Below are 21427 nucleotides of genomic sequence, written 5' to 3'. Positions count from 1 at the left end.
GCAGGGAACTGAGGGAGACTGGGGAATCTGATGCTTGCTTATTTGAGGCTTATTTTGATCTGTCCCCATAGATCTGAACAACCCTTCCTCATGAGGGTGGCAGTGGAAGAGAGGGGATTCACCAGCCAGTTCACCCTGTGGAATATTGTTTTTTTTTTTTTATTGTAATTGATAGAAGGGCTACATTATCTTTGCCAGATAGAAAGTGAATTACTTAACAATATTGTTTTGATACAAAGAACTAGACTAAAATATTGTGTAGACTATTTTGAGCATATCAGAGTAAGAGAATTCAAGTGTTGAAAATAAGCAAGGAAAAGAAGGATTCATTCCAATTTTAGTTTCTTTAGTAATTTGCAGATTCTGCTTTTAAAAGTAGGAGTAAGAGGGAAGGACACAAGAGACAGACTGGGTTATAAACTTGGCTAAGAGGCATAGGCTTAAGCATGCCTAACTTTAGTTTCTGAACAGGTACAATTGTAACCTCACAAGGTATATATGGTAAGAGAAATTGCTTTGAAAACCTTAAGGACCACAGCAGCCCCTTGTAAAAAGTGATGATTTGTAAGCATCTCAAGGATGCTTCTGGATGTGATTTGAGGAGATGAGCTGAAAGTTAAGAGAGAAAGATTACAGGTGGCCTTTTGACACCACGAGCACTCTTTATGGAGCAGATGCAAGATGGGATTGCAGACAACATGGATATAAAAACCACTAACTTTTACTTCATACATGTGTAGGAAAGCAGAATGCTAGACAAGATATCTCTGTTACTTTTAAACTTCCCAGAAACTCACATTAGGAAGGGGTTGTCACAGACAGGGGTTGTTACAAACTCAGGATAAGAAGTCAGAATTTCCAAATCTGGTGAAACAGTGGGTAGAAGGCCTTTAAAAATTTTTTTTTTTTAATTCAGAGATAAGGAAAAAGGGAGGGGAAAATCGATATCCCATCTGAGGCTTCTATGGCCTCCTTGTGGACTCCTTTTCAGCCTTCTAACTTAGTACAAGGGGGTGGAGGTGGGGGTAGGGTGCCAAAACTTAGGCTCATCAGTCACTTGATGCATCTGAGTTGGAAAACATTTAGCTCTGAGATGCAAATCATTTAATCATGCTGACTCAGTGGTGACCAAAAGTTGTGAACCCTTGGGAGCCAGGAATTCCCAACATGATGTGGTAATAGGATTCACAGCCTGGGCTTCAGATCTCCAGGAACCTGGCTGAGGAGCTAAAGACAGGGACTCAGCATTCTAAATTTTCTCCATAACAAAGACATACCGGCCCTTCCAAACACACTGAAAGTGAGGGAACCCAGCGAGTGCCCCTCACCTCATACCTCACACCTCCTCCTTTTCATTTCTGTTTGCTTCAAAAGGTCAGAAGGTTAATGAAAATACGTTCTATAATTATAAAGTTGAAGCCAGGAATGTTAGGTTTTCATTTGAGCCTGAATATGCAATCTGGACATGAGAGTCCAGGTACTGCAAAATCTTAAATTCTGTCCACATTTGCTTGAGTAGGTCTTAGATGTGTAAAACGTGTGCAGTGGCTTAATTGATCACCCTATGTATGAGACAGAAGGGCAGATTGGATCTCAGCTCAGATGCTAATAGAATACACAGTAGCATAAGGTCACATGGGATGAAACAAGAGCTGAGGTCTGAATGTTTCAGTTTTTTACTAAGTAGTCTCTCTCTCTCTCTCTCTCTCTCTCTCTCTCTCTCTCTCTCTCTCTCTCTCTCTCTCTCTCTCTCTCTCCCTCCCTCCCTCCCTCCCTCCCTCCCTCCCTCCCTCCCTCCCTCCCTCCCTCCCTCCCTCCCTCTCTCTCTCTCTCTCTCTCTCTCTCTCTCTCTCTCTCTCTCTCTCTCTCGCTATTTTGCCAGTCCTGGGCTTGAGCTCAGGGTCTGAGCACTGTCCTTGGACTTTCTGAAGGCTAGAGCTCTACTACTTGAGCCACAATACCATTTCTGGCTTTTTTCTATGCATGTAGTATATACATACATACATACATACATACATACATACATACATACATACATTGTGCATGCTAAGCAAGCACTCTACCACCAGGCCAAACTCCCGGCCCTTTACACAACATTTCTCTTTGAGTAAATGAAAAATAGCTACTGATTTCCAAGGACATCATCTGTCACCACTGTAAAAAAACAGTTTACTCTTAGGAACTAACTTTTAGGGCAAATAGAATAAGGTAATTCTTTGATTGATGGGTGATAGTGCACATTCTCCTCTCAAATCTGTTCACTCTTTCTGAAGAAATTGCTTCCAGGAAAGTGATAGTTGCTGAAGGCAAACCGACTGGAAAAGACCCCCGATCCCATCCCCCCTCCCCCCCTCCCCCCCCCCCCCCCGCCGCCGTGAAGCTTTGCATTACAGCTTCAAAAGAAATGTGATTTAATCATTTGTTTTGACCCAAGAGGAGCAGAACTTATTTTGAAGATTTAAACAGGCATCAAAAACATAAACAAAAAGTCCGGGGGGGCGGGGGTTCCTAGATGCTAAAGCTGAAAGGAGTTAGTCTGAAAACATGAGTTCTACTCAGCGTTTATTTTCATTGGAAGATAGTGGAAATCATATATAAATCATGGACAATACAAGTTCTTTTTGCCTGGCAAATGTCCACATGAATCTATTAACCTCTAAATATAGATACAGAGTTGTTTTTTTTTAAATAGAAAGACAAGGTGATATGGCAGTTAATTAGCAACCAATACTGTAAACTACAGTAGATACAAAGTTTTATATAAATTAATTGCCATTATAAAAAGGCAACTGCTTTGCCTATGAAGGTACAAAAACTGGCAACTTCCATAAATATAACAAGAAGCTAAGTGAAGAAATACATAACAGACTGTTTTTCCTATATAATATTTGAATATGCAAACTAAGACACCTGTGGCACTTTCCACAAAAGTCAGAATAGGGGACACACACACACACACACACACACACACACACACACACCTTTACCCACCCCTCACCCAGCCAGGCTCAACCCTTCCCACTCATGGATTTCCAAAACATGACAAAAATCTAGGGTTACAAGGACAGGATGGTGTGCGGAAGCAGCAAGACAGAGCGCTCCGACCTGCTAGACAAAGACGGAGCCGTATTGACAGTTGTAAAGCATTAGGCGTCAGACAGAAACTTGTCAAAAACAGCTGTTGTTGGGTACTGATTGATAATGTTTTCATTCTGACGGCTGAGACGCTTCAGACAGTCGTGGGGCTGTGGAGAAGCCCATCACTGGCCCGCGCACAGGAACACACAGCCACCGGGAAGTCATTTAACAGATGGCTGAGGCGAGCTCAGCCACGGCATCTTCAAAAGACAACATTCTCCATTTAATGAATTTACAGGGAAAGCAAAGCCCTGAAAAATCACTTCTTCCTTCCTTTTTTTTTTTTCTTAGAAGATGAAACATAATAGGACAAAATAAAATCAGCATTGTGTAGTTGGTCATCCGGGTAAAAATTCTGTGCTGCCCACTGACTGTTCACAATAGTCAAGGGCATTGCAGACAGAATTTGATGTGAATCTGTATGGATCCCTTTCTGATCCATGTTATTAGCAAGAGAAATAAATTTCAGAAAGTGTTGGAAACAAGGTAAAGATTTCATTGAAATCCATTGGTCGGATGGAATTTTTTAAAAAAGCTGTGTTTGAAAGGCATGGAGGATTTGAATTATGTTCTAAGGAGAATGACAAGGTTTCCTGTCACCTGTGACACAGTGTGAGTCTGTGGGATTTAGGCATTGGTCTATGATACCCCCAAAATATGAACATTTCTTTATTGCCCAGGACTGGGGAGCGTATTCTACTGTTTGGCTACATGGTATTTTAATAAATGATCAAAAGTTTACAAAATGTGCCAAAGAATACCTCATCTATGAACTTTCATCTCCATAGATGACTCTTGATTTTAAAAAGGTCAAAGGTGCTAAACCTTACTAAAATTGTACATTTATCTCTACACAGTTTCATCACTTAAATTAAATGGAAAATTACCCCCCCCAAAACTGAATCTAGGCCCTTAAATTATTTATTTGTCGTAGGCCCAGCACATTTTTAAGGGCACACTGAAACCCCTGAAAATAGAGGTTTATGACAGAAATACTGATAGGCCTTTAACTATTAGCTGGAGGCTTTGGCAGACTCCAATCAACTACCTTATCATTTAATGCATAAATATACAGATGATTCTGTTTTTGATATCTTTGTCAAAGCTGTGCCAATTTAAACCCTGACCAGTATAAATTATATTTCATTTGGATGATTTGAATTTTTTTAACTATTATTTTAAAAAATTATTTTCTCTATTTCAATCAATCATTTCTAAGTTTTAGAAAAAAGATACCTATATTAAGTTACAGCCAGGCTTTATGTGAGTTAATAGTTCCACTAAAAAATATTTGAGGATTTGGTTAAATGTAACCAGTGGTACATGCATTGTGCCTACATTTCCTCCAACTTTCAGAAACTAAAACAACGTCCTTGGCTCTTAAAAAAGAGGAAGGAGCAAGCTTGCTGATGGAATCAAGGAGAGATTAGACATCTGGTCTTGAAGCTCTTCAAAGCTTATTTTGCTATGGTCAGATATTCCTTTATGATAAAATGGTTAATGGAAGTTTTTGGTGTTTATTCATTTTTTTGCTCATAAAAATATAAAATCAGTATACAAAGAAAAATCCTATCAAACAAAGATAAAATAAAGTTTTTTTTAAAAAAAAAAAAAACAAAACAACAACAACAACCCAAGCTTCCAAGAGATCATGAAAATGACAAATATATCATGTGGAGTCTCAGACATACACAATCCCAAACACAGGGATCGTTAGTCATCAGGTAAGTGAATCTTTCTGAGCTCTTCATAAAAAATCTGATTTCCATGAGCTATGAATTCCATCCATTTTAAGCACAAAGTGTTGAGAGATGCTCAGAATGACAGAAGGAAGAGACATGTGAACGCTTAAATGGTAAACAGAGAATAAATTCTCTCTCAGTAGTGTGTACTTGACATTAATGCTGATGGTAATTCACCTGATTTACAGAATATTCACCTTTAATAGAGAGATGAGAGTCTGAAATAATTAGAAAAAAATAGATTTAGAAGCCATGATAATCTTGACACCAAACTGAAATTACGATGAGAAACTAACATGATAAGTTCAAGACCTTTGGGGAACCTATTTTCTCTGCCAGACTTCACATTCTCATAGCTTCATGGTCTTTTTCATCTAACAAATTTATCAGCTGAGAGAAGCTGTCTTTCAGTGTATTCATGTCATCCAGGGAGCAGGGTTGCAAAATCCAGCGTTTTCCACGGGCGAGAGGTTCAAGTTCAAAATATTTTTTGATCTAAGGGAGGAAAAAAGATAAATAGATCATTAATTATCTCAGAACCTTTTTTTCATATCCAATGAGGGGCATTTCATAGAGAATCTGCATCCATTGTGATGGCTAGGGCTTTCGAGAATGGTATCCACAGCTGTCTTTGTAACAGGGGTTGTATGCTGTGATTTGGGAGTGCTTTCTTTAGGGGTGGGTGAACTGTTTGCAAGTCACCATACACTTGGCAGCAGGGGAGGTTTTATGAGATCTGAGAATTATATGCACTATGTCTGGTACAGGGCAAAATACACTGAAAATACCCCCCAAAACTAAACTTAATTACAATAATACTGGAAGAGTAGCTTTCACTACTTGACCCCAACGACTTATTAGGTGACAGCCTATAGATTCTATCAATGAACTATGATAATAATTTTGATCTTCAAGCATACAAATCGAAAAGAAACCTCATTTCGATCATCTTACTCTCTCATGTCTATGTCTGAAATAGGACGGTATCTCCTAAGAAAGAAGATAAGAACTACATCGTATACATGCACATGTATGTGCAGGAATATGAGATGCACTAACATTAAATTATATACATGCATAATATCTGAGATTTTTCACTCCATCCTAAATCTGGGAAGAAAAAAATAACAAGACTTGACAGAAGGTATATGAAAAGGTGCATTTGCTATCTGGAAAACATTTCAATAAACAGCACAACACAAGTTGTTCTTATTTTCCAGGGTAGGATAGGAACATTCAGTTGCAAGTCACTATCAGTTTTTTGGTTTTTGTTTTTTGATTCCCAATAATGGTGGCCATCATCTCTCAAAGGGTATGATAGGGTACAAAATACATAAAGCTCCTCAGTCAGATATTAAAATAAAATCCTTATACAAAAGCAGAACTTTGTACTTTACCATCCAGCAAGGTTTTACAAAAGCCTTATGCCATTACCAAGTGGGGTTTCATTTTGCTTGTGTCAACATAAGCACCAGACTACTGCTAACAGCAGATATACCATCTATGCTGGAGTTAATAGATTGGTATATTTTTTTCACATGAAAAAGTAAGTATATGTGAGAAATACCAAGTCCTGTACTAATTCAGCAACTAGAAAAACACTTAACAGTTTTCTTTGTCAGTCCTGAGGCTTGAATTCAGGGCCTGGGCACTATCCTTGAGCTTTGTCAAGCTAGTGCTCTACCACTTGAGCCACAGCACCACGTCTGGCTTTTTCTGTGTTTGTGATACTGAGGAATCGAACCCAGGGCTTCCTGCATGCTAGGCAAGTACTCTACCACTAGGCCACACTCCCAACTCTCCAAAGTCTTTTTATGCATGTCTGTAAATTGACAATAAGCACTTCTGTTTTTTAAGAAGCCTGTGAGAATCAAAGGACTTTCATTAATTCTGGCTCTGAAGAGCAATGAAGATATCATTGGTGGAGCAGAGAATAGGTTTACAACCTCAGAACAATTTTTCCACCAGGATATTGCACAAATCATGTTATAAGGTGTATAGCTAATTGCAAATGTAAATTCTATTTTTCCTCCTCTGTCCTGAAAGCAATTTACCTCCAAGAGAATCCAAAGCTACTCGTGTGGTAAGTGATCAGTATCAGAGACCAGCTGTACCCCACAGACAAACTTCTAGTCACTGGTCTCAGGAGAATGAGGATGAGGCCAGAGGACAGATAGGGACCAGTGTTTAAGAGGAGTGGGTTGCACAAAATGGCATCACTGAGAGATGTTTATCTTTTTGTTTTTCCAACCAAGGCCTGCTCAGATTATAACACTGAGCCCAGGAATCAAGACTGCCATGTTCATGAGATGATTTGATATTTGATCCCTAATATTTCTCATCAGATGAAAGACATCAGTGTGGAATATCTAAAATTTGCCACATGAAGGAAATTGGTCTTTTTCCAATTTATGACCTCAAATCCTAAACAATAAGCATTGCTAATAACTGGTAATATAAGTAAACAAAAACTTCCAGTAAGATTACCAAAGTAAAAACCAGACACGCACTAAGCCAGGAAGCATATTTCACTAGCAATACTTCTGCCAATGAAATCATTTCAAAAAGAAATGCCGTCAGGTTGGGGCAGGGAGTGTGGCCCAGGGATAGAGTGCTTGCCTAGCATGCATGAAGCCTGGGTTCAATTCCTTGGTATCGCATACACTGAAAAAGCCAAAAGTGGTGCTGTGGCTCAAGTTGTAGAGTGCTAGCCTTGAGAAAGCTCAGGGATCCAGGCCCTGAGTTTAGTCCTGGGACTGGCAAAACAAAATGTTGTTAGATTGAAATAATCATACAATATGTGCTGGTATTCTGCAAAATTTTGCATTATCTACAGAGGTTTAGGTAACCCCGAGTTACGTTTCTATGCACCTGAAAATACAGTTTATAATGAAGGCACACATGAAGGAAAGTAAGGATGTCTAAAAGCAGATGTGCTCTAGAAGTTGTTCTGTTAGACTACTAAACTGGAGAAGGAGCTGCAAGCTGCGATGACAGGGTGGTCACACAGATAAAGGAGCCCGGTGGGTGTTAAGCTGACAAATATGGATGAGTAATCTGAGATTTTTAGATTGGTAATCTAAGTGGATACCTAGCCCTGAGGTATACTTATCTTCCCTGCCCCCTACACCTGATGGATTCTATACAATGCATAATTTAAATTTGAAAACAAGATTTGGCATTCCACAGATACTCAAGTGCACATGGTGAATCTGCTGTTGGAATACAGCTTTTCATGATCAGGAGTTTCATGTTTCTCTACTAAGGGCTACAATATAACACAGGGTTATGTATAATGAAGGCTTAATAATCTTAATTTAACTTTCCTTTTTTAGGGTAATATTTTGATATTAGCCTGAACTTCAAATTTTACTTCTCTAGTAACACTACAATAACAGTAACTCACAGTCAGACTTGAATTGTCCTTTATCACTCTGTCCTTGTGTGAACTGACATTCAATTTCAAAGAATGATCTTTAAGCTTGACCAACACAAATGATACCCTCTCATCAAATATTCCTTTAAATAATTGCCTGTAATATGAGGAGTTATTCTTTTTGTACAGGTAAATTCTCTTACCCAGCCAGAAATTTGAAAATATGACTTAGCAGCAAAGGTGTCTAAGTCTTTTGAACATTTTATCGGTGATTTAAATGTCACGCTTAAGTGGAAAGGACTGGAATAAGGAGATGGTGATTCTTTCACACTGGCACCGGGAGAATGACATGAAAATACAACTGCCTGGCAACCTGTGGTTGAGGATAGCCACAGATAGTGGGCATTTGTTAGCAGCCATATGTCCGCTCTAGACATAGGAAAACAAAGTCATTATAAGTAGCTAACCTATTTCAGCTATGTCATCAGAGCCCTTCCTTGCTCTGGGCTACAGCGACAGAATTTGCATTACCACCGCATTCCAGTATTCACACACTGCTTTGACTGTAAAGTCTTAATATAACAGAAACAGTGGCACTACCCCAATTGTTGCTAATGTGTGTAGCAGCTGTTCAACCTGTGAGACATTACATATCATGGGAACTAACTCACTGGGTAAGACACAAATGTCCTATAAGTTTCCTTGAGTAGTGAAATCATAAGATAATCCTTCCTTCCATAAGAGGACAGTAACAGAATTGAAATGATGCTCAGTTGGTCCCCTAACTTCAGCTTCTAAACTTCTACTTTCAGTTCTAGTCAATTTACTGTGATGAAATTTTATAGAAGGCACAAGAATAAATTCTGCCAGTAATAAATGGATCTTTACTGTCTTAAAATCCTGAAAACTTCCTCTTATGTATTGTCTTTCCTATTTTTGTTATTAAATCATGTAAGTAGTGTGTGTGTGTGTGTGTGTGCACACGCATGTGGGCACACATGTGTGGGCACACATGTGTGTACCTAAAAGTGACCTAGTTTTCCTTTAAGCACTTTAGACAGCTGGGGAGTTGAGAAGGAGAGAAGAGTCCAGAAGGGTTTGCTTAGTGTTTTTATGTGAAAGAATTAGGACCTAAGCTCTGATATAAACAGAGCTTTTGCCTACATGAATGTGTGGCAAGACAATTGACGGTGATTGTGAGAGATTATTTTTTCGTAACTGTGGATGCTGTGCTAGGCTGTGCATTACTGAACAAGTCACTCCTACTTTTGGTCAACTAAATGCCATTTGTACTAATCAGTGATTGCTAAAATTCTTCCTTCTATGTCCAAAATATCACCTGTCCAGTCCTGCTGGGAACTGTCATTTTAGCCCTTGTGGAATGCAGGTACCACTCTTATCTTTCTGGAACCACTGACGATCTCTAAAAATATGCTTTGCCCAAACTCCCTGAGCCCTATGAAAAACACACATTCACATATTTCCTTGTAAAAAACCATCAGAATGTGTGGCCTTTCTTAAGCTTTTGGGAAGTTGTGACAGCTGATAGTAAGATCAGGAACAGTCTAAGGAATTTTGGAAATTTTCCTTCTGAAGGTTGGCTACATATAACTTCTCTCATAAACCCATCATCTGGCTGGGAGTTTGGCCTAGTGGTAGAGTGCTTGCCTAGCAGTCATGAAGACTTGGGTTCGATTCCTCGGTCCCACATACATAGAAAAAGCCAGAAATGGTGCTGTGGCTCAAGCGGTAGAGCTCTAGCCTTGAGAAAGCCAAAGGACAGTGTTCACCTCTTAGTTCAAGCCCCAGAACTGGCAAGAAACAAAAAACAAAAATGACAAAAAAAAAAAAAAGCCACCATGTCTGACATGAAGCTGGTGAGTGAAGGGAGTAGGCGAGGGCAGCATGGGTATATTCTAAACAAGTCACCAGAATCTGCCCAATGCCTGCTCTATGCAATGTGTAGGTTCCACTGGGCAGAGAAGGATATCATAAAATTGTAAAAACATCCCTCATAAAAACAGGAATAGGCCAGGCTATTCCAGTGTCTTTATCATTTGCATTAAGATCACAAGGTCTCATCTCTGAGGCTTTTGAGTCATTACTAAGGGCTTTTCTACTCATTTTTAGCATTCTAACTACATTCTTCCTGGAGATAAGAAAAGTACGGGTTCAAATACAGTAAGCCTGTTTTCTTTGTGAATTTACCATACACAGTTTTTGACTACGAACAGTAAAAAATGAATACAAATAAAACCAAAAGAAATTTCAGAAACAAAATGATTTAATTCCGAGGCACACAAGCAGATTAGTTGACGCAGACTCCCTGAGTCAATTTCATAATTGTTTAAATTGTGTTTAAATTGTGTGATTAGTTGTTTCTCAGCCCTTAAGTTCATGAAAACAAACCTCCCCAAGAATTCTATGGTGCTTCAAAAGGAAGGGAAGAGTTAATGTGCTTAACTGAAAGTTTTAGGTTTGTTGAAAGGTATATGTCTCCTCTCACTGCATTTCTTTTATTATTATTAATTATTATTTTTAAGTAGTTGTACAAAGGGGTGTCAATTCAACATGTTAGTGTATGAGTACATCTCTTTTCCCTCTGCTTTAAGTGGAGAAGGGTGTATGTGGTTAGGGGCAAAAGGGGTTGAGGGGAATGCAATGAAGAATTCAATGTAGCCAAATGCCAGTGGCCTATGCCTGTAATCTTAGCAAACCTAGAAGATGAGACCTAAGGATTGTAGCTTAAAGCTAGTTCAGGCAGGAAATTTCATGAGACCCTTATGTTCAATTAGCCAGAAAAAGAGGTGTGGGTGGAGAGCCAAAAAGCTCAGAGATAGGGCCCAGGCCCTGAGTTCAAGCTCTAGGACCAGCATGAAGAAAAGGAAGAAAAAGAATTCAAAAAATTAAGAAAAAAGAAAGGGCAGAGGGGCGCAGATGGCCTACTTCAGTAATCCTAATTACTCAGGAGGCAGGAGCCTAAGGATCGAGGTTCAAAACTAGTTAAGGCAGGAAAGTCTGAGAGACTAGTCTCCAGTTAACCACTAGAAAACTAGAAGTGGAGCTGTGACTTCAACGGGTACAGTGCTAGCCCAGAAAAGCTTTAGGACAGTGACCAGGCTATGACCAATATCCACCCCCCCCCAAAAAAAAGAAAGGAAAAGCAAAGGAAGAGGTAGGTTGGATGGAATGTTAAAAGGGGTGACACTGATCAAGATATTTTATATGTATAAAGTACATTGCTAAATGGCAACTCCTTTGTATAACTCTTTAAGGACAATAATAAAAATGTGCACATCTTTTTTCATGACATGGGCAGTGTTATAGGAAGGACGAGTCCGCCTCTATAGAATACTACTGAAGTCTATGAATCCTAAGCATACATGGCTTTTCTCAATGATGGTTGCCTTGGGATTATAGGCCAGAGAGCTACTGTAGAGAGGAATATGATTTTCTAGAATAGTTGTGAGATGTGAGGTCATGGAACTCAGAAGTATTGTGACGGGGCTGAGGGGGAGACTTCATAAGTAAAACACTGGAAAAGGAATGGGTCTCATGAAGGAATCTTGACTAACAATTTCAGCTCTGTCAAACCAAAATGGACAGGTTAACTGTGGATACAGCCCATGGATGAAGATCTCAAAACCAGACAGGAAAGAGATACACTTGTACAGGGTTTGATGGGTAGCAGGGCAAATTAAAAGGTGATTCAAGGGAACCTGAACTCAATACTGTGTTCCTGGAAATTTACACAAGTGTTTGCCGAATAGCTAGTATTTCCAGTAACTATTAATAATAGTTATTCCCCCCACCACGGGTTCTATCCTGTGTGAAATATTAGACAGATTCCCTACCACCAAGCCATGCCTCTAATCCTGAATAATGGTTTTTGAGAATGGCCTGAAGAGATTGCAATGTTGTAGGATCTGTTCCTACATTCTGGCTTCTTACTTGCATCTTACAACAGATAAAGCTATTGGGTCTGGGGGGGAAACATTTGCATTGCTACCTGTATTGCATTTCGCGGTATGCTGGGGCCATTACAGGGGATAGTTAATATTTGATTGTGTTCATTCTCATTTTCAAAAGGTACAGGGATGGTAAATTGCAAGTCATGAAATCACCTCTAGTTTGGAATTTTCAGACCACCAAAATCTGTCAAGAACATCCAACCAGTTCTTTTTACTTCCCAGAGAGTGGATTGTAAAGCAGCTGCCAGCACACTAGAGTTTACACATCTCGCCTTTGACTGCCTTAATTACAGAAGTTCTGGAGGAGGCTTAACTTGGTAACCTTCACCAAAGTCAGAGAGAGCTTTGCCCACACTGTGGCTCCAGGATAGGTCTAGAGATAAAGTGGCAGGACATCATTAAGATTCTTCCACAGTGCATTCTTGGCAGCTTGTTCAAAGAAAGGTTAGTGCAGAGAGTCACACCAGCTGTTCCTCTTTCCATTGTACTGCTTGCAAGATTTTGAAATCCCAAGAAAGGTACTAAATATGTCATTAAGGTCAGAAATAAATAATAAAAATGAAACTATACAATAGTCCCAAAGGTTCTGCACAGAACAAAGATTATTTACTGGGTACTAACAAGGACCAGGAAATGATTGCTTGATGTTAACCCAAATCACAGTACCATTGTGGGAATGCCTGTGTTATAACAGACTGGACTATGCTTCCCCAAAGCTGCATTCCTTTTTAAGCAAACTGAAGCTCAAGGCAGTTAGCCTGACCTTGGAATAATTAAAAACCAGACAAATGATTATACTTCATTACTTGTTATTAAATCTCACCCCTACTAGCCAGTAACCTCTATTGGGTACAGGATGGTGGGTATTAGAACAGTTCCACAGAAACCCAGTCTTCTTTTGCAAAGGGGAATTTAGCATACCCCAGGATGGTCAAACAGGAACTAGGATCTGATATGCATTCCCATTTGTGCTTCATCTGCTAATCTACACATGGAGCAAATTACAACCCCCCCCCCTCTTTGCTTTTGTCAAGCCTGAGGGACTTGCTCTACTTCTATCCAAAAAGCTTGCTTCTCAAAGTACTTGAGAGCACAGTAGGTTTGGATGCCTCTTGTCTTCAGGGACTAATGGAAGGATACTTAGTGTTCCCTTCGGTACACCTGCCTCTGCAACCCTCTCCAGCCCAGAATGATTCTGCTGGTGTTTGCCTCCTCCACCCCCAAAATGGAAGGACCAGATTTAAAATCCCCTCTTTCTCATCTTCTAAGACCCAGTATTATTCTATCACCCTAAGAGAAAATCTTCATGTATTGAAAACACTTTTAAAATGAGAAGGGACCTCCTTCATGATAGCCTTTCAGGGCACAGCCCCCAGGCACCATAAATGCCCTGTAAAATAAGAGAAATTTTATTGAAAGACAGCATGCTCATTCCCTGGAGTATTAACTATGGCTGCTTTCACGCTACAGCAGCAAACTTGGGTAATTGCTAGAGACATAGCATGTCCCACAAAGCCTAGAATATTTACTACTTAGGCCTTTACAGACTTGAGAAAAAAAAAAAAAGCCAACTTCTGGCCTAAAGTATTCTGCAGCTTTCCTCTTCACAGCAGGGAGGCACAGAGGACCCAGAACTTGGGAGGGATCTGGGGCACCAGGCTTTCTGGGACTCAGTTTGACCTCAGCTTGCTACACCATCTCCTCCTTACTTTGGCTCACATTTTAGTGGGATAGAAAATTTTGCTTCTTCCAAACTGGCCAGGCTCCAGTTATGATATCAGATGCTTAAATTATAGTGTAGCAAGCAGGAGAGTCAGTCATTGCTCCACAAAGCCATATTTTATTTACTTTCTCTGTGTAGCTCTTCTTCTTCTTCTTCTTCTTCTTCTTCTTCTTCTTCTTCTTCTTCTTCTTCTTCTTCTTCTTCCTCTTCCTCTTCCTCTTCCTCTTCCTCTTCTTCTTCTTCTTCTTCTTCTTCTTCTTCTTCTTCTTCTTCTTCTTCTTCTTCTTCTTCTTCTTCTTCTTTCCTCCTCCTCCTCCTTCTCTTCCTTCTCCCCCCTTTTCCTCTCCCCTCCCCCCTCCTCCTCTTGTGTAGAACCTTCCTACATACCCCAAGCATTAGCCAGGTCCCCTAATAATTCATGCCACTAGGCACATGGTCTGTGACATATCAGTTTGAGGTTTCTTTAGTGTTCTTTAAGACAGTAGGTATTCTTTTTTAAATATATTTTTATTGTAATTAATAGAAGGGTTAAAGGGCACTAGTGGCTCATGCTTATAATCTTAGCTACTCAGGATGCTAAGATCTAAGGATCATAGTTCAAAGCCAGTTGGGGAGAAAAGTTGGATACTCTAATCTCCACTAAATGATCAAAAAATCCAGAAGAGGAATTGTGGCTCAAGTGGTAAAACACTAACCTTGAGCAAAAAAAACTGAGAGCATCAGGCCCTGAGTTCAAGTCCCAGGACTGGTATGCGCCACCCACAAAAAGGGGGATATATAATTTGTTACGTTTATATTACTAGCTAGCTAGTCTAGCTTCTCCTAAAGCTTATATATTCAACTTACAAAACCCATAATATTCTACTTCTATTTCTATATATCTATCAAAATTTAAGTCATGTTCATAAAGCCTAAAAATACTCTTGGGGTCCATTTATAAATTATTCAATCACTCATTTTATAACTCATTATGAACTGAACATATTTCTAACATACTGAACATCCTCAAGTAGTAGGGATTTATTATTAATTTTAAATCATTTTATTCTTGAGTTAGCAGTTTGACTAAATCTCCTCATCTGCCACATTCCTATTACTTCCCCCCTCTTCTCCTTTCTCAAGGAGCAGTTGGTAGGTTTTATCATGCTCTATTCATGTGAATGTACAGATGTATATATACATGTATATAGTACATACAGACCTTCAATCCCCTTCACCCTTCAGTATGCTTTCTTTTCCCCCTCCTCTCCCGACCATCCCTCTGAATAGTCCTCTTCTATTCATGCCTTATAACCATTACTATTCTTCTCCTCCTCCTAATTTAGGTCCATATTCTTCAAATGAGAGAGAATGTGCAATGTTTGTCTTAAGTCTGACTTTTCTCAACATGATGGCAACATCCCAACATGATGTTCTCCAGTTCCTTACTTTTTCTTGCAAATGACATTTCAGTTTTCCTTATGGATGAGTAGTATTCCATGGTGTGTGTGTGTGTGTGTGTGTGTGTGTGTGTGTGTGTGTGTGTGTATTTTCTTTACATTTAGAATGTTTACCAATCAAAATATCCTTGAGTAGTGGGATTTATTTTTTAAAATTGTTGTATTCTTGTGTTAACATGTATCTGTAGCATGAGAGGGGCTCATTATATATGTATGTGTATGCATGTATTCATTCATACTATAGTGTATATATATATGCATTCCTGTGTATATGTGTGTACCCATTCTACATAACATAATTCACACACACATTTGATTTTTGTATGTCAATTCATCAGTCTCTGGATATCTCAACATATTCATTTGGCTCCTGGGAGCTGCGATAAACATGGGATTATAGGTAGGTGTCTTTCTTTTATATTTATTTACTCTCTTTCAGATGAATGACAAAGAAAGAGATGGTGGAGTTGGTCTACTTTTAGTTTTTTTGAGCCTCCAGACTGACTTCCAAAATGGTTGTACCAGTTTGTATTCCCACCGACAGTGTTGGAGGGTTCTTTCCTTCTCACTCCCAACCAAGGTGGGCACTGTCCTTGAGCTTTCTCAAAGCTAGTGCTCTACTACTTGAGCCATAGCACTACTTCCGGCTTTTCTATGTATGTGGTACTGAGGAATCAAACCTGGGTCTTCGTGCATCCTAGGCAAGCATTCTACCAGTAGGACAAACTCCTGGCCCCAGAGGTTGATATTTTCTTTAAAATGATTTTTAAATCCTTCAGGGTTGAAGCTACTTTCTATCTCAAATGAGATGAGTTATCATTTTATACAACTTGAGGTTTTTATATCACTGAACTTGATTGAGCTGGTTTATCTGAAATTTTTGGAGACAGCAACAATCAAGCCCTTAGGAAGGAATGGTTGCTGTGACAATAACAATAGCATGTTCTTTGGGTGCTGTTCACGCCTGGACACATGTTATCATTATCTACATCACTGTTTAATCACAGAATTTGATACATTCTCCTCAGATTTTTCAATTTTCTGTACTATTTCCGTGGACTTTTAAGCACACATTTTATCGTTTATGTAGTTTTGCAGTTATTTCATTCTTTTATTACTATATCATTTATACAATAGGTGTAACAATTAACGTATACAATTACATTGCTTTAAGTAAATTTTCAGGGCTATGAAAACATCATCACTATCCAGGCTTAGTATATTTTCATTATTTATGAGCCATTCCTTTCAGCTTATAAAGGAATTATAAATAATAATTTTGGGGGGGAGAAGGTTGGGGTTTGAATGCAGGACCTTGCTTTTTCTAAGATGGTGCGGTACCATTTGAACTATTTTTTTTAAAGTTATTTTGGAGATGGAGTCTAGGGAACTTTTCTGTCTGAGCCAATCTCAAATTACAGTTCTGCAGATCTCTGCCTCTGGAACAGCTAGAATTACAGACAGGAGCCACACCTCCTGGTTTATAAATTAGTGACTTGAAATATCAAACCTCCACAAATGTGTGGTGAGTTTCATTTTCTATAGGATAACCTCAGATAGGGACAATGTCCTTAATTTTCTCCCCCCTCTCCCTCCTTCCTAGCCACAGCATCACTTCTGGCTTTTCTGAGTAGTTTATTGGAGATAAGGGTCTTACTGATTTTCCTGCCTAGAGTGGCTTTGAACTGGGATCCTCAGATCTCAGCCTCTTAAGTAACGAGGATTAACTAACTAGGATTAAGTAACTAGGTGGCATGAGCCACTGGCGCCAAGCTAATTAATTTTTTCATGTATGTGAGTCCTTAGTCCTTTGAAGGCACAGACAATAAAAAAAATGAAGTTAGTGAAATGCTGGACACAAAGGGAATACTAATTTAGTTTTAAAAATGGGTTTGAAGAACTGAGCTATAATGAAAAAGGCAAAAAACCATGTTTTACATTTTATCCCACATTAAAATGTCAGTAAAAGAGGGAAATGGAGAAATGCTACCACTCTTTCTAATTACTCAGGCCAAAGTTTCATACAGGAGGTTGGATTTCATGAGCGGTTTCAAAACTGTAGGTCTAATTGGTTTAAACTCTATTACACATATGCCTACAGGCAGCTGCCATAAATTGTTTTGCAAATAGGAAAATAAACAACCTATGTTGGAAAAAAGTACCACTCCAGAAATCTGAAAACCCATAAGACATTTAGATTTTGAGCTAGTCCTTTAATCTGGATCCAAACAAAGCATCTAATTCTTATCTCAGAGAATGGAAAGCGCTGACATATGCAAAAAGGAAAGCTCTGACATACTTGTTTCTGCATGCAGGTGTGGGCATCAGACTTTTCAATAACAATCTATAACACAGTCATTAATTACAGAGGCAGCCAGGCTTCAACAGCACACCATTTTTTCTTCTCCTTGTTTCTCCTTTTCTCTCCTTTCTATATTCATTTCCATTTCACTTCTTCAAAAAGACATGCATTATTGGCACCAAGCATTTTAAGGATATTCTTCTTGAGTCTGTATCTTTCATATTTGGGATAACACAATATGATCCATCGTTAGTTTAAGAAAGCAAAATATTCCAAGTAGGAGGAAACCTACTTATCTATGAAAAAACTTTTTACTGGCAATAGAATACAGCTTTTTGAAAGGAATTCTAGCTATATGTATGAGAGCTAGTCAAGTATGTACTAGACAGGAAAGGGAGTTAATGAGCGAAAGTCCCAAACACATATCAGAGACAACCAATTAGCTTGTCTGAAACTCAGGCTTGTAAAGCGATCAGCAACTTATAAAATGGTCTGCTACACACGAGTAAAATGTTGCTTAAATGGCTTGCTTAACTAGATGCAGTCACCATGAAATTGATTCTTTTAAGTTTTTTTTTTTTAATGTCATAGCCATTAACTGTGCATATTGAAATGGTTGGGGGGTGGGTGGTAGATATTCTGGTATTACACAGTACAGGTTGAAGACGCATGCATGTTCTCAGTTTTATAAAGTTAAAGGGCATCTGAAAAAGGAAAACAATGCATGATTTACCAACAGTTGTGTCTGCCTCTATAACAGAGCTGTAGCGGCACAATTAGATTATTTCCCGTCTGCTTTGCTGGAAGCTTACGCTGGGATTGGTGATGTGCTTTCAGGACATTCCAATACTGAGAATTTATGTGTTTGTGTTACGGAAAGCAGTGTTCTCTCACCAGAGCCTCTGCGTATGTAAAATGGTAGGAGGGAAAAGGGGACCTTGAGCCTGGTATTCTTCAAATTCGCCATTTATCTCAGAGGGAACATTAAATTTCTCCCCACAGATACTTATTTTACAAAACATTCTAGGTAACTTGATGTCAGCTGACACAGTGACCGTTCCTGATTCTATTTCATAATTTGAACCTTCTTAGAGATCTGTCACACATATGAAAATAGGTTTTTGGCCATGCCTCGCCACCAGCATTTTCTGTTACATAAAACTCTGTACCAGAAATATACTCTAATCAACTTCTGCCTGATCAGACAAGGAGGAGATTATGCATTGATTTTTGTTGTATCTAACTATTCTATCTGGACTCACTAAATCCACTGTCAGCGTGGTCTAGTGCAAAGGAGTCTGATTCAACAAATATAAGGGAACAAATATATTCAGTAGGCAATGAGTTTTAAAGACACACAAAGCTTTCACCAAATAATCTACTTTTTCAGTCACATTTGGCTCTTGTAGTGGACAATATGTGCCCGCTCTCAATCTTGCAGCTGTCCATATGATAAAGCAATAGGAGCAGTTGCAAATCAAAATATGACTATTCGGACCCCAGATAAACATGTTTAATACTGGCCTTGTGGTACTATGGTAGCACTCTGTCCTAACAATGACACCCTTAGATGTTGGAGCAGGTTCAAATTCTTGGGTCTTAACTGGGAGATAGACAAACATGGCAAGGCACACACTGCTCAGCCGCCAATGGAGGGTGCCAATGGCTCTGTCCAGATGCAGAGATATTCAGGGGTTGTTCCTGTCAGCAGTTTGTCTTCTGGCTACAGCAAGGAGCCACCATGGAAACACTGAGAAGAAATGAAAAAACAGGAAGGCATGGAGCACTGGGACAGGAAAGCAGCACAAAGCTGATGAACACCTTTACGACATATCTGAGCAAGGAGATACAGGTAGCAAATGGCCTTGTAACCAAAATGCTGTGTTGTCGGTCCTGGGGAGAGAATTTCCTTCTCTTCTGGCAGCATAGGCAGGAGCCTAATATCCTGGCAACTGAGAAATATGAACTTGGAAAGAGGCTTGCAGGCAGTCTGAGGCAAGAAAAGCTAAGTGGTAATCCGTTCTAAGGAATTTTAGCCAAGGAAACCCACATAGGACTAGTTGAACTCAGTATAAAGTTTGTGAAAGACAAAATCTGGAGAACATTACAATCAGACAGAAAGAGAACACCAGAAATGACTGTTCAAAAAGCCATTGACACAGCATTGTGAGTAGGCTTTGGGCCCTCGCTGTTACCCCACAACTAGCTGGAGCCAGTAATTATCAACCAGGGGAAAGGCGAGTAGCTATACATCCTAGGTGACATCTAACAATATATGTAGATAATTTTGGTTGTCACAGGAGAGGAAAGGCATTAGGGGCGAGTGCTACTGGCCTCTCGAAGGTACAGACCAGAGATGTTGCTCAGTAGTCTCCAAGTATATAGGGTAGCCCTCCATCCTCTACCAAGGAATTCTACAGTCCCCAGAGTCAGTAATGCTATGGTTGAGAAACGCTGCTTTTACTTGATATCTTAAGACAAGAATCAAAAACTAAAGCCCTTGTTAATGATTCAGTACATGGTTTAGCAGCAAGACCCATTAGGTCCTACAATGCAGAGACAGGGAAACAGAGCATCACAGGTGATGGTTCCTACTGTGTCTGTCCTCTCTCTCTCCCTTCCTACCCCCCCTTCTGTCTTGGTGTTGGGGCTTGAGCTCAGCTCTTTTGCTCATGACTGGCACTCTACCATGTAAACCACGCATCTAGTTCTGGCTTTTTGCTCATTATTGGAGATAAGAGTCTTGAAGATTTTCTCATCTGGGCTGCCTCTGAATCATGATCTTCAGTTCTCAGCTACCAAACAACTAGAATTATCAGTCACTGGTACCCAGCTTCTCTGTTCTTTCCTGTTCCAACTGAATAACTGACATATATCAGTAGAATCAAGGAAACAGCCACCACTCCTCTCATTCCTCACAGTTGCTACTTCCAGAAAGAACAGTGACTATAACAGTGGCTCTTATGTAGTAATGGAAGAGATAGATATTTAGGAATTAAAGTCAGGTAGAAATAAGTGGATTGACGAAAAAGACAACATAAAACACCATTCAACACATAACCGATCAAAAAGAAAGACTGTAGGTTAAATACAAAGCAGACACAAAGGACAAACCTTAGTTATAATTGTGAGAAAAAATGGTCTTTTCCTAAAAATTTTTTTGGCTTGGTAGCTGGCTCTCACTGATTATTCTACTAAGACTCTATAAGCGAGTAAAGAAAGGCAAAGAAGAACTTCTTTGGTATAAGGAAGAATTTTTGAAATGTAAGGTTTTGTCTTAACTGGTTGTTACAAGATGGAATGAAGACAGATTGTTCAAGAAATAGCAGAGGGTAGGGGGATGTTTTGAGATTGCTTATGTACTGTCAATGTTATTTCAAAGTTTTTGAATGGTCACCTTATGTACATACATCTTACCCTCTTTAAACTAGCCAATCATCAGCATATTGTGAACCAGAGCTCAACCAATCAGAGTAGAGAATCAAGACCTGCCATGTTAGGATTAAATAGGGAACAGCCTGCCTTCTCTGGGTACTTGACAGATTTTTAGCTGATGGAACACCTTTCTACAGAAGTCAGTTTTGCCTTACTGGGATAATTCTTTGCTCTTGTGCCTATTGTTGTGACCATAATGGCCCTTGGAGATTATATTTATAAGTAACTGCATAGTGACAATAAGGACTCTCTTGAGTAACTTCCACTTAATCATCTAAGTATAACTGACTGCATTTTTCAG

The 21427-nt window shown here is 39.3% G+C and overlaps 1 protein-coding gene across 1 annotated transcript in view; it reads right to left on the bottom strand.

Moving 5' to 3' along the window:
* Nucleotides 1-4760: 4760 nt before the first annotated feature.
* Arl15 (ARF like GTPase 15) overlaps nt 4761-21427 on the bottom strand; it is a 358774-nt gene continuing 342107 nt past the window's right edge. Inside the window, exon 5 of the mRNA XM_090331945.1 lies at nt 4761-5375. Within this exon, the coding sequence (XP_090188071.1) occupies nt 5223-5375 (153 nt within the window). The 3' untranslated portion in view covers nt 4761-5222. The remainder of the gene's footprint in view (nt 5376-21427) is intronic.

Source organism: Megascapheus bottae, chromosome 4, assembly GCF_031878675.1.
Source record: "Megascapheus bottae isolate mThoBot1 chromosome 4, mThoBot2.hap1, whole genome shotgun sequence".
Classification (NCBI taxonomy): Eukaryota; Metazoa; Chordata; class Mammalia; order Rodentia; family Geomyidae; genus Megascapheus; species Megascapheus bottae.
Note: the sequence above shows the minus strand (reverse complement) of the source record. Positions and strands in the feature narration are given on the sequence as shown.